The sequence below is a fragment of the Spermophilus citellus genome (genome assembly GCF_964194105.1).
Source record: "Spermophilus citellus genome assembly, chromosome: 5".
Lineage (NCBI taxonomy): Eukaryota > Metazoa > Chordata > Mammalia > Rodentia > Sciuridae > Spermophilus > Spermophilus citellus.
In genome coordinates, this window is record NC_138186.1 from 139,586,270 (window position 1) to 139,601,313 (window position 15,044).

The window sequence follows — 15,044 nt, forward strand, 5'->3', positions numbered from 1 at the left end:
AGAAATAGGTAATATTTGAAATATTGAGCTAGGCTTTGTTGGGGCAGATGGATTTAGTGAAATCTCTTGGTTTTGAAAGTCAGAAGTGTTTCTAGAAAGTAGCAGAGCACAGTAAAAAATGTTTTACAAAAGAATTTGTTAATTATAGCCATCAACAATAAGTTTCCATTCATGATTCACACCTTACACTGTAGGGATTTCTTGATGGGGGATTTAAGATAGTAAACCTGATTGGCTCATTTCTTAGAACATCCTGGAGGTGGAAGCCTAATAAAGGGTAACTTCTCAAATATGTAATTACATGTAATTACATTTGGAAGTAATAGCTTCACAGGTATAAAGAACCAGGTATTTGAGTAGCAAAATTTCTTCAATTATTCACTTAATGTGATTCCTAGGCTGATGCAACTTATACTAGAATTGGGGTTAACCATAAAGTTTATACAGAAACAGAGAAATAACTGTATAATAAAAAATAGAATGGTTTTGTGAGTATTAATATTTATTTTAATTTTATTCATAATTAAAATGGAAAAATGATACACTCTGAGGCAAGATTTCCAGCAGTTGTTCAGATATGCAGTATGATTTTTTTTTAGTTTTCACAACTCAAAATTAATATTTCCTACCACAGAAGGGAAGAAATACCACAAGCATCAAATTGCAGAACATGACCAGCAACTTTTCCCAACCAGTTTTGCAGCTTTGCTATGAGAATGTGAATGGGTCCTGTATTAAAACTCCCTACTCGCCAGGGCCCCAGGTGATTCTCTATGCAGTGTTTGGCTTTGGGGCTGTGCTGGCTGTGCTGGGAAACCTTCTAGTGATGACTTCTGTTCTCTACTTCAAGCAGCTGCACTCTCCAACCAATTTCCTCATCGCCTCTCTGGCCTGTGCTGACTTTTTGGTGGGAGTGACTGTGATGCCCTTCAGCATGGTCAGGTCCGTGGAGAGCTGCTGGTACTTTGGAACCAAATTTTGTACCTTTTACACTTGCTGTGATGCGGCATTTTGCTACTCTTCTCTCTTCCACCTGTGCTGCATCTCCATCGACAGGTACATTGCTATTATCGACCCTCTGATCTAGCCCTTCAAATTCACAGTTTCTGTGTCAGGGATTTGCATCTGCATCTCCTGGATCCTGCCCCTGGTGTACAGTGGTGCCGTGTTTTACACAGGTATCAGTGATGATGGTATGGAAAATTTAGTAAGTGCACTTAACTGTGTAGGTCGTTGTCAAATTGTTGTCAATCAATATTGGGTTTTGATAGATTTTCTGTTATTCTTTATACCTACCCTTGTTATGACCATTCTATATAGTAAGATTTTTGTGGTAGCTAAACAGCAAGCTATAAAAATTGAAACCAGTATGGGTAGTAGTGAAACAGAATCATCTTCAGAGAGTTACAAAGCCAGAGTGGCCAGGAGAGAGAGAAAAGCAGCCAAAACCCTGGGGGTCACGGTGGTAGCATTTCTGATCTCATGGTTACCATACACAATAGACACATTAATTGATGCTTTTATGGGCTTTATCACCCCTGCCTACATTTATGAAATTTGCGGTTGGTGTGCTTATTATAACTCAGCCATGAACCTTTTAATATATGCATTATTTTACCCGTGGTTTAGAAAAGCCATAAAATTTATTTTAAGTGGAGAAATTTTAAAGGGTAGTTCATCAACCATAAGTGTATTTTCAGAAAAAGTATAAGCATTAAGTGGAAGGAAGCTAAAGATAGTTTCAAAATTATGTGCTTATGATGAAATTAAATATACAACATGAATAAACATAATTTGATCAGTTTCAGTCTCTAGTATTTCACCTTTTTCTTTCCTCCTCTCTCTCTCCTTGATCTTCTTCCTCTACCCTACTAGTCTCCCTTACATTTCATGAGATACATTTTTCCATTTGTCTCTCTAGCTTCTAGGTAGGAGATCAAAACAGGACTCTGTAGTCTGGCTTATTTAGCTTAAGAGGATGCTCTCTAGTTTCATCTTTTCCCCAGCAAATGACATAATTTTTTAATACTTTATGGCTTAATGACATTTCATTATGCATGTATACCACATTTTCTTTATCCATTCATCTGTTGATGGAGACCTAATTTGGTTCCATAATATGGTGATTGTAAGTTGCTCTAATATAAACATTGGTATGCATGTATTGCTGTATTATGTTAGTTTTAATTATAAAGGAAGTCTTTTTGTCAAAAGTCCTTGTCTGTTTTCCTCAAAATGAAATGCACTATTAGTACAGCCCCACTCCTCTCTTCTGAACCTCATTTATTCACCCAAATGAGCTCTAAACATCTTTGACAACTGCAAATCAAGTTACTGCACAGCCATGGACACGCTGAAGATGGAAAATAACTTCACTCTGCAGGACTCTTCAAAATAACATCTGACCTTGAGACAAATTACTGAGCTAGGTATTTCAATCTTGGTGAGCTTTGGTTCCCAAGTTGTTTGCTTCAGCCAAAGGGGGTGCTGCAGAACTGTTGCAATCCCCTATGCCTGGGGTGTAGCCATAGAAATGCCGTGCCTCTCAGATATATGTACAATTATTAAAAATACAAGATTGTTGTGATTGATAAAAGATATATTTATTTAAGCTCCTGCTTAAACCATAATAACTTAATCCATAATAGTCCATGTGTGTTTTCTCAATTTGGTAGTACTAAGACAACAACAAGTACATGATGTGGACCTCTGTGTATTTTTATGAATTTAGAAATGATCTATGGGAGTTACAAATAATTACTATGGTTTGCCTCAGTTTCAGTCAGGATTAGGATAACTTTCCCAATTATTTGGTGGTAGGACTATGAATAACCCATCAAGAACAAGTTATAAGACATCATAGGGGATGGGGGCTTAGCTCAGTGGTGGAGTGTTTGCTTAGCATATGTGAGGCCTCGGTTGCCAACCCCAGCATAGTGAAAAATAAAAACAGAAACGAACAAAAAATACACTATAGCCCATCGTTAATACATAGGTTCTCTGAGAGAGCTACGTGGTTGGGCATTACTGTTTTTTGTTTGTTTGTTTCAAAACATCATTTTTTTGTGCATTATAATTATGCATCATAGTGGGATTTGTCATAACAAATTTGTACACATAATTTAACAATATAAATTAGTCACTGTTGCTTCCCAGTACCACTCCTGATTTGGTATTACTGTAACAGAATTTATTTATTACTGATGGCCTAGTAGATGCTTAACTGAAACTTATGAGGTCATGATGTTTGTACAACCTGTGAACATACTTTACTTGTTTTTATTTAGCTATCATGCTTTTGACTTATATCTCATTCTTCATTGTTGACTTACTGCAGCCCATTTAAAGGTCAGTCTTAAAGAATGACATTTCAGCTTTGCATTTATATTCAAAAAAGCAGTGACTCATTAGTAATATTAATTTAAAAATCAAATTATTTGACATGAGTATTAAATGATGACTTTATGCCTTTGGATGCCTAAAAATTTATTACTTACAGTACTTTTTCCTTTATTTTTATGATTTATTTAAAAATAAATTTTATTGTATATATTTGAAGTGAATTACATAATTATATGGGATCTAGAAGCATAGTGACATTGTTACTGAAGTGTTATAAATTGTGTCACATAGCTACTTTGTTGTTAAAAGAACTGCTAAAATCTACTAATGTTAACAGAAGTCCCTAATATAATAGAATTTCATAAATGAGACTCCTCTTGCAAGGTAGATCTCTAGGCTTATTTATACTATGGTTTTTCTTCTTTGCATCATTTGACCTACATTTCCTCATTACCTCCCCTCTCCATATACTAAATTAAAAATTAATTATGTTGCAGTACATAAGCAACAATTTTGAAACATTTCTACCTATACACAGGTACATTTCTGTACTTTATAAATCATAATTTGAGGTTGACTAAAAATACCATGTTATTGTATTTTTTTTATTTCCAGAAACTCTGTTCATTATTTCAGTACCTAACACACTGCCTTGCACTTCTTAAGTTTATAAGGATATTTTTCAATTAAGTTAATGATCAGTTATTCTGCCAATAAGGATCTATTAGTCCTTTTACATTTAAAAAAACTCTACTACTTTCTTCTTTATTTCACTTCTATGATATTGTTATAAATATTCTGAGATAAGACTTTTATAGATTGTTTTATTCAAGGAACTTTCAAAACATACCTTTGTTAAGATTGATTTTCAGAAATCCCATAATTCTGTTAGCCAAACAGACAATTTGAGTATTGTACACTATGTTGAAAAATATATTCTTTTATAATTAGAAATCAGAGCTAAGGAGAAACTGCAGGGTTCTGTTGAAAGAGCGTTTTGTCTGATTCAAACAATGAAATGAATTCAAAGGTAAATTCTTCATGTCGAATTAATAATTACATCTCCATGAGAGATAGCAGAAATACAAATAAACAGATTAATGATAATATATCTACATAAATGAAATGATATTTGTTTAAACTGCCAATATTCCATTCTTTTTATGTTGGTTTTTAGAATTAGCATTTTGTTTTTCTTATTTTTGATATTAAGTAAAATAATTATTTATTATTATCATTATTATTTGAAGTACTGTGGATTGAACTTGGTGGCTCTTTACCACCTAATACATCTGCAGCCCCTTTTTTATTTTTTATTCAAGGCAGGGTCTTGCTAAGCTATTGAGGCTGCCCTTCAAATTGCAATTCTCCCACCTCTCCTCCCAAGTTTCTGGAATTATAGGAATGCAACTACACACCCAGTTCAATTAAAGGAATTTTTAACAAAGTGTTAAGCTTTGAAGAGATTCCATGTACTACATTTTGGAGCTGAGTTGTTGAGACCCATGTCTGTCTTCAAAAATCAATGCTTTACTGACATTGTGAACCAGTTAGAAAAACCAGTATTTCCAGAAATAAGTCAGAGATGATTCTCCCAGACATTACTCAGGAGTTGACATTTATACTTTATTCTTTTCAAACACACACACACACACACACCACAGGTATACATGAGTCTAATGCCATAGGGCAATATTTCATCATTTCCTAAGGTCAATACTAAGCTAAGCTTTACAGACCACATCAACAATAACAACATACAAGGTCTCTGTAATGATACACTCTAGTTAAATTTCTGAAGTAGGCCAAACCCATTTGACTGTCCTCTATCTGCCCATTTTCTACTTTTTACTCTCTCCTAGGAGCTCCCCTACATTCCAGGAGCAACTTTCTTGTGTTATATCCTTCCGCACCAGTGAGATGGATGACCTGTTGATTTGCTAAATAAATTAAATTTTTAAAAATAATTTTTTAACCTTTTAAAAAAGTTGTTCTAATTAATTATACATGACAGTAGAATGTGTTTTGATACATAATACATGAATTGAGTATAACTTCTCATTCTTCTGGTTGGACGTGATATAGATTCACTCTGGTCATGTAATCATGTGTACATAGGATAATAATGTCTTATTCTATTCATTCAGACACAATCACTTGATGTCATATGGTGAAATATTTAATCATCACCTGGGGTTAGTAGCACACCAAGAACCATATTTCAAAAAAAGTGTTTTATCTGCCACTGAAAATAGCCTAGCCTTATTCTAGAACCCCAGGGAAGTGCATTGCATTTCTCCAGTGGAGCCTCCCATAACATCTATACTGCAACTTTTTCTGCAACTAGCACCTCTAGTACCACAGAGTTGTCAATTTGCATAGCTGTTATACTATATTTCCATCTCACTGTACAGTCAGACCCTGCTCTAGGCCCCACAAAAATCTGGCAGACAATTTTGTTACCCACTGTATGGAATAGTGGTATTCTTCCCCCCCCCCCAGTTCTAGGGAATTATCCCAGAGCCTTATTCATATTAGGCAAGCACTCTAGACACTGAGCTACATCCCCAGCCCAGACTGGTATTCCAAAGCATGGAATCTGCTGCTTCCAGATCCTATAGAGGTCTACTAGGCATTGTGTTTCCTTCTTTGCTGGAGGAGATATACAAGATGTTATAATTTGTCCTTTAATTTGAATGGGTCATCTTTATCAACTTTATTGATGGCCCCTGAATCTTCAAATGTCCTATCTCCAAAATTCTAGTAAGCACACATCTTATCAAGCCTCCTATGTGCTAGGTACCACTTGCTCAAATGCCCTGAAGAATATATTATCAATGTTCCAGATCAATGTGATTTAAACTAGGATGCCTAAGCAGTTCAGACCGCTTTCTTGAAGAGAGATCTGAACAATTCTAGCAGTGTCTCTCTGAGTATGCCCCAAAGATGCAGCAAATAATAGCATCATTTTGAGAGTGGTAATACATCATATCAAGGCTGATTAGAGATATGGGTTGAGAAAATACAAAACTTATTGAAAATGTTGGTCTAAATATGATGGGTCATCAGGCTGTTAGATATATAAGGCAGAGTTTCTCAACCAATGGCATAATAATGTGTTGAAAATGGTTTACATGTAACCAGGAGATAGTGATTCGCTCACTACTCAGGGCAGTCAGACTTGGCCACTGCTCTTAGCAAGAAGACTCAGGCCACAATCAGCTGTACTGAATGACTTCTGATATTGCCCAATGTGCAGGCAGAATCTGGCACTGTGATGTCTTTTCTGCAGGTGACAAGCAAGGTGGGAAACATTCATTGCTTTCTATTCTTCTATGGCATACTATAGGAAAGCACACAATCCTTAATACTTTGTAGTTGCTTTAATTTTTGAATTATTCACTCCTAACTGTAATATGCCCTTTGTCATATAACTCTGCAGAATCTCAAGTGAAGAGTGAGAACAATAGTGACCGTGTGCAGGTTCTGAGCCCAGGTCTTATGAGGCCTTACTCTTTTTGTTTGCTTTATTGAACCTCTGCCTTCACCACTAGCACATGCTCTGGTTTCTCTCAGATCAGAGGAGGATGAGAGATACAGGAAACACACTGTAGCAATGACAAAGCCCCCTTCTCCTGAGTTGCTGGATCTTAGTGTCTATCTGGCTCAGTCTTAGTTAAATGTGTAAGAAACAAATGCTTAATGTTAAAAGAACAAAAGAATTGGTGTTTGTTGCATTAGATTGCCAACTGAAGAATATTGTAGTATGTTTTATATTATGTCAAAGCAAAAACTTTCACTGGACAAAGAACACTTCATCCAAGACTACTGCAGTAGGGGAGAAAGGTCAGAACTCTAGTCTGATAGACTCAACATCACAAAAACTAGGGCTGGAGAGTTTTTGAGAACTAAGGGTGAGGAGGTTGTGGCCACCTGTGTTTGCTGATTGGCCTTACCAAAAGGAAAATAAACTTTCTCCTATCTTGACAACAGGAAGTAGCTTTTCAACTTGGAGTGAGGCACTTTCTGAAGTTAAGCTCCTTCCCTACTTTACACAGAGACTGGGAGATAGAGATGCTGTCTTCCTTGATGTTTATATTACTATCAATGGCTTCCAGGTGCTCAGAAAAGATATTCCTCGTTTGTAAAACTGTCAAAAAGGTTTCATAGAGTTTTACATCTGAAAGGGGCTGAGGAAGTGTTTAGAATTTCAATTTTTCTAAATGTTTGTTTGGGGCCTTGAGTCAAGAGGAATGCTGTTTTAAATTTTTTTGATCTGAAGGGAAGTTTAAAGATATTGTAGTCATTTATAAAAATTCTGCAATATAAAGGAAATGTGTCATTACCTCAGATGACTTATCCCCGTACCCCACATTCCCTCTCTTACCCTGTTCTGAGGAGCATATGTTACCAGGTACAATGAAGTGAGAAGATGGGGAACAGAGACTTAGAACACTCATGGAGATGAGGTACACCTTCTGCAAAGACTCATATTCATAGCAACATCTTCTTTCTGTGACACAAAGAGACTGAGCAGAAGTGGTGACCTAAGGTTGTCACTGATTTTAAGCAACTATTGGAGGGAGATTGTGGAAATTGTATTTTAGGAATTAAAAAAGCCAATGTTTGAGATGCCATGACCCAGGAGAAATAAGAATAGCAGAGAAGAGAGACAAGCATACTGTGTTGCTTTTGCCCTTAAGAATTTTTGCAGATTCAACAGTGTTCCCTGATTAAAGACAGTGACAAAGAAGAACATAATTGCTATAAAGTTAAGTAGAGCTTCGGCACTCTTACGTAGCTGGTCAAGCAAAAATTGGAGTTTGGGTTTGCCACAGAAGAAGACCAAAGTACACACCCCAATATTTCAAGGGAGATCTCTAAGGGAAAATCAGAAAAATATTAGCTTTCACTAGTTCTGAAATTTAAACTGGACACATCAAATACCTGCTCTGGTTATACTCTGCCAGGCTGAAGAAATCTAAATCCTCCTTGGAAGAAAACATTATTCAGATTCTCTTCAGTTTTCATAACTAATCAGCAGTACTCTATGAAAATAACAAGACATTTCATAAGCTAGGACTAACTGAACACTAAGTGGAAAGAAAGACCCATCGAGGACCTGGATGTTGGGCCTAACAGACTTGGATCTTAAAAAAGAAATTTCAACAGAAAACTGAAACATATAAGGAGCAAAATGGAAAATACTGAAATAAAAAGTTTAATTATAGCTTAAGAGCAGATTAAAAACTGTAAAAGAGGATTAGTGAACAAAAACTGGTAAATAGAAAATATCCAGAGAATAATTTTGAGTTTTGAAAATACAGAAAACAGTTTAAGTCTTATAGGTCATAATAAAAAGGTCTAAAGTAGTACACCATGATCCCCAAATGTTTAAAGTTGGATGAGTAATGAAGAACCAATATCTGAGGACCTACTTCACTGACAGTTTTTTCAACATAGATGAAAGGCATGTAGACCACCTAGACATAGGAGTTATTCAAAAGCTGCTTGCTACTGCTATCATGATGGTGGCATTAAAGATAAAGTCATCTGCTGGGTGAGGTGGTGCAGACCTCTCTCTAATCTGAGTGACTTGGGAATCTGAGGCAGGAGGATCCCCAAGTTTGAGGCCAGCCTCAGCAACGTAGTGAGGCCCTAAGCAACTTTGCAAGACCCTATCACAAAATAAAATATTTAAAAAGTCTGGGAATGTAGCTCAGTGATAAAGTAGACCTGGGTTCAATCCCGTGTGTGTGTGTGTGTGTGTGTGTGTGTGTGTGTGTATAAAAGTCACCTGCTTTGCACATGTGAATTGTGCATTGTGACTTATAGGAATTTCCTATGCAGCTTTTTGGAATTCCTACCACACTTTAAGCAGCACATTACCTGTACAATGGACTGAGTAGCAAACACAAGATAAGAACTATGACCAAGATTCCAAGAAAATTGGTGTGAAATGTCAATCGGGCCCTCTGCAGTCATATTGAACTCAGAAATATCAAGTAACTCTGATGAGGCAGAGTTTGAACAAGAACTGCATAGTGTTTCTAATTTCCTGTACAGACAAAATCAGCAGGAGACTAAGGAGAGATGAAGGGATGAAAAGATGGAAATAATACTGGGAAGAAAAGTTTGATAGAGCAAAATCTCTTGAGAAGTAGAATTAAGAACATCTAGATTTCTCCAAAAGTGTAACTTTTTTTTTCCCCCAGAGATAGAGAAAGAACCGATTATAATACATTGATTCTCAAGTCTAAAATAACCAAACCAGGAAACTGTGAAATTGGTAACAAATAGGTGCTCTGTAGCTTGTGCAAAAGAGATCACCAGATTCATAGCCCTTCCAAGGCCTGGAGGAGATGTGCTGTATTGCGAGGAGGCCAGTACCCCACCAGGGTAGATTCCTGCTCAGGAGGTGTGAGCTGCTTGAGAAATAGAAAGTCTGAAATAATTAGTAAGAAATAACAGACAGAGACAGAAATTTAATTAAAAAGGAGTGCCTGATAGGTCTTCTAGTCCTGATAGGAGCTGGAACTGAACAACTAAAAAGTGGCTCTGGTTCTTTATTTAAGGGAGAGTTCATCAAAAGTTTCAGTGGCAGGAGTTTGGGTAATCTTGTTTTGGTGCTTGCTTCTCTGTGTGGCAGGGGTCTTGCAATAAATAGGTTGGTTGGCATTTTGGCAAGTCACACCCATCTCTGAGAGGCTGTATGGCTCCAGCAGGTCACCCCATCTCTGATGCTGTGCTGCACCTTATTTTTTTAATTAGGTATATATGACAGCAGAATGCATTTTGATTCATTGTACACAATTGCAGCACAATTTTATCCTTCTATGTTAGTACACGATGTAGCATCGCACCATATGAGCAGTCACACATATACCCAGGGTAATGATGTCCGTCTCATTCCATCATCTTTCCTACCCCCATACCCCCTCCCAACCTCTCCCTCCCCTTTATCCCATCAGAGTTCCTCTATTTTTCCCATGCACCCCCCCCCCATTATGGATCAACATTCACTTATTAGAGAGAACAAAAACTGAATGGTATTGGCACCAAAATAGACATGTAGACCAATGGTACAGAATTGAAGACACAGAGACAAAACCACAGAAACACAGTTATCTCATACTAGACAAAGTTGCCAAAAATATACATTGCAGAAAAGACAGCCTCTTCAACAAATGGTGCTGGGAGAACTGGAAATCCATATACAGCAGAATGAAAAAAAAAAAAAAACCTATCTCTCACCATGCACGAAACCCAACTCAAAGTGGCTCAAGGACCTAGAAATTAGACCAGAGACCCTGCGCCTAATAGAGAGAAAAAGTAGGCCCAAATTTTCATCACATTAGATCAGGCCCCAACTTTCTTAACAAGACTCCTAAAGTACAAGAAATAAAATCAAGAATCAATAAATGAGATGGATTCAAACTAAAAAGCTTCTTCTCATCAAAAGAAACAATCAATGAGGTGAAGAGAGCCTACATTTGGAGCAAATTTTTGCCACATGCAGGTCAGATAGAGTACTAATATCCAGGAGATCAAAAGAGCTCAAAAAAAAAAAAACCCACCAAATAAAACAAACAACCCAATCAATAAATGAGCTGTGCTGAATTTTCAATGGAGCTAGGTAGGAAGCCACGTGAACCCAGAATTCCCAAACCAGCAGGATTGCACTGGGAGTTCCTGATACTAGGCTTTCCTGCCTGATTGGCTTTGATCTGGTTCATGCACAGTTCATAGACGGCTCCTGGCAGTATTGGGCACATTATAAGTTTAGGAAATGGTCAACATTCCCTTTTCCATCGTGAAAGCCATGGTCATTTTGTAGGAGATGGAACCTGCAAAGACCATCCAGATCTACTTTGGTGGAAGGAGCCAGACTGTATCTCATCCTTCAGATAGTTTGAGAGACATTTCTGCAGTTTTCACACTTGCTGTGATGTGGAATTTTACTCTTCTCTCTTCCACCTACGTTTCATCTTCATCAACAGGTACAGTGCTATTACTGACTCTTTGGTCTATCCTATTGAATCCACAGTGTCTGTGCTGAGAATTTGCATTGGCATTTCCTGGACCCTGTGCCTGGTGTTCAGAAGTGCTGTGTTCTACACAGGTGTCAGTGATGATGGAGTGGAGTGATTATCCAGTGCCCGCAACTTCATAGTAGGTTGTCAGCCTATTATAAATCAAATTTGGATTTTGGCAGATTTTCTTTTATTTTTCAATCCTACCTCTATTTTAATAATTTTGTATAGTAATATTTTTTACGTGGCCAGAAAAACAGGCTAAAATGGTTAAAAATATTAGCAAATCAGAGTCATCCTCAAAGAGTTACAAAACCAGGGTGGCCAGGAGAGAAAAAAAAGCAGCCAAAACCCTAGAATCACAGTGGTAGCCTTTGTCATCTCATGGTTTCTGTATTCAATTCATTGATTGATTCTTTGGTGACTTTATAAGTCCTTCCTATGTTTATGAGGTATTTTGCTGGTTTAGTTATGGTAACTCTTTTCTAAATTCTTTGATTTATAGTTTATAATACCCTTGGTTTAAGAGATCAATAAAACTTACTATGACCAGCCGGGTACTAAAAGACAGTTCAACAACCATACATTTATTTTTCTAAATCAGCTAACTTTGATAGAGGAATTCATTGATATCATGGGAATTTCCCAGTCATTATGACAGTTAACACAGGAAATGCATATGATACATTACATTGAAGAGGGGAAATGTCACCTCAATTCTACAGCGTAACCTTCATGCTAGCAGCTTCTTGGTGAAATAAACATCCTGAAGCATTTGAGAGAAACATTATTTACTAAATGATAATTGACACAAGATGCATACTTCCCAGATTCCGCAAACCTGCCTAGTTCCTTGCTTTGCTCTGTGATTGATTATTTTCCCCTTGAAGGCCTTCCATTCATGCTTCAGTTCAGTGCCTTCCAAAGGTTCCATTCCTTCTTCCCTGTCAACATTTTGAACCTGTGTCTTCCTCTACCCTGCATTTACTTGGTTTTAATTTGAGGGTTTTTTGAAGGGGTCCAGTCTTTCTTCCGCTCCCATTAGGACTCTTAGTTACATACAGCAACCATTTCAGGCTCAGAATGGAATCATATTTTGTATTTTGGGAGTTTTTTTTTTTTTTTTTTTTTTTTTTTACAAATGCAGGAATAACCATGAGCAAATGGTACAACTTCTGCAATCGCTATTGCAGAGTGATTGTCTTAGATTAGGTTGTTTTCCATGTTCTGTAAGGTTTTATATTATATCTCCTAGTAGTAATGTAGGACAATTTTCTTTTGGTTTTCTATAAATGCTATCCAATGTTTGTATATTGTTGTAGATAAAAATAATAATGCAGGCTAGGGTTATAGCTCTGTTGGTAGAGTGCTTGCCTTGCATGCACAAGGCCTGGATTCTGGGTTCAATCCTCAGCACCATACCAAAAAAAAAAAAAAAAAAAGAAAGAAAGAAATGGCTATAAGGCATTTTTTTTTGCAAAAAGATATTGTTAAATACCTTACCTTATATTCCTTGTGAAATCAAACTAATTCTCTTCTAGATAATAAAAAATTAGGAGCAAACATTACTCATAGTTTCTTGTTGTCAGAATCATAACAGAAAACCCATATAGATTCATGTACTCAAATTTTGAACTTAAAAAGTAAACAAGGTAAATTTTTTAAAAAGAGAGAGAGAGAAATTTTTAATATTTATTTTTAGTTTTCAGTGAACACAACATCTTTATTTTATTTTTATGTGGTGCTGAGGATCGCTTGCCTGTGCATGCCAGGCAAGCGCACTACTGCTTGAGCCACATCCCTAGCCCCATAAAACAAGGTAAATTTTAAAAAGGAGAGAGAAGCTTGAAAAAACTATGGACAGAATATGTAATGAAAAAGAATGACTAATGAAAAAGAATGACTAATAATAATTATTATTATAAAACAGTAAGACAGAGACCAACACTTCCCTAGACAAATGAATAGGCACTACTGTAAATTAAAAAATAAAATAAAAAGGACTAGCAAAAACATTGAAATGCAAAATTTGCAAATAATCAAAAAGGCTACTAAATATAATAGTTTTATATATCAAGTTAATAAATTTTAGAAGAATTAATAATATGTGATAGGAATGAGAGTGTGGGGAATTGAGCATGTTTCTAAGTTGAGCCTATTTATGTTCATCTCAGAAGCACATGATTTAGTATCTCATTTCTGGAGGGGGTATCAAAAAATTTGTGCAAAAATTTAAAGCATGCATGTCACTTAATTCTACAGTTCTGTTTCTAGCAAGTATTTTAAGAAAAGAACCAGGTAAAGATTCCCCAACCTCATAATGACAAAGATGTTCATTGTATAACTCTCATCTGTTAATGGGAATAAACCCCTAGATTGATATGGGATAAGTTAAATAAATTATACCTATCTATATAATAGAATTTTATGAAGTCACTAAAAAGCTATAAGAAGTTCTGCACAAATTGACATAAAACAAAAAGACTCATGCAGATTACAAAAGAATTTAGGTAATCTGGCATGAATACATGTACATATGTTTTTGCAAAGTCTAATTTTATATATGATAGAGTGAGTTGGGGAATATATCTTGTAAATTTATTCTATCATTTCAATATTTGTGATAAAATAAAAACATTAAAATTTGAGTTGCCACTTCACATATCTAAGTTCTCATATGAGCGTTGAAATTAGCTGTGTCTGTTTGTTTGCATGTTTTAATTTAAGGTAAATATCTTTTGAGAATATATCGTGACATATTATTATTGACCTAATGATACTATGACTTAGCATTTTAGAAACTACAACTTAAAGTGATTAATGTATCTTGAGAATTACAATGTAAAGTTATTAAAGTTTTTTTTCATGTTTTGAGCAGATCTTTAAGATTTTCTAACTCTCCTTTCACTAAACATTAATTATGTGCTGTAGTTAGAAGTTATTGAAACTATAAGAATAACTCACAAAATCCATTCCTTCAGAAACCTATAGCTGGTTATCATAGTAAGAAGTAATTCAATAATTTGTTAATATGGTAAAATGAAGTCCCAAAAAGTTTGTAATGGTACATTATAATTATACATAAAGGTGGAGTTCACTGTGACATATTTGTATACACACATAGTATAATATGATCAGTCTCAGAACTTTGAGAGTTCAGTGAGGGATGAGTGGATGGGAAGAATTTCTGTAGAAGGTAGAAGTGATCTTTAGGGTGCCAGTTTCTATTAACAGGGAGATCTGGGATGTAACCTGAGTCATCTTGATTAGATGTGGGGGGCATTCTGGAGTTTTCTCAGGTGCCTCTGGCTGCAAATATATGAACTATACTCTGAGTGAAGTCCTGACATAGGGTTATGAGCATGACCCTGTGAGAGCAATGGATGAAAGTGGAAATGGTTTATCAAGAGTCACTACTGGTTTAAAAAGTTAGGGGACTGTGAAGGAGGTGTTTGAAACATTCTCTATAGTTTTTACTATAGAGAATGTTCTTACATGAACAAAGCAGAACAATTAAGAAAGGAAAATTTAAAAACAAACAAACAAGAGCAAAGTGAAGTGTTTAGACACATTGACTCCCAGAAAAGAACTTGGAAAGAAAAGGAGCCTATTTTTAACATTCTAACAGTTCTTGACTTGAATTCTCTTTCAAGACATTGTTTTCCTAGA

General features: G+C 36.0%; 1 protein-coding gene across 1 annotated transcript; it reads left to right on the top strand.

Annotated features, from left to right (window-relative positions):
• Window positions 1-670: 670 nt before the first annotated feature.
• Window positions 671-1,711, top strand: TAAR8 (trace amine associated receptor 8; the record flags this gene model as incomplete). The annotated part of the gene is given in 2 exon segments (XM_081296496.1): window positions 671-1,084; window positions 1,088-1,711. Coding segments are annotated over 2 exon segments (1,038 nt in total).
• Window positions 1,712-15,044: the final 13,333 nt, after the last annotated feature.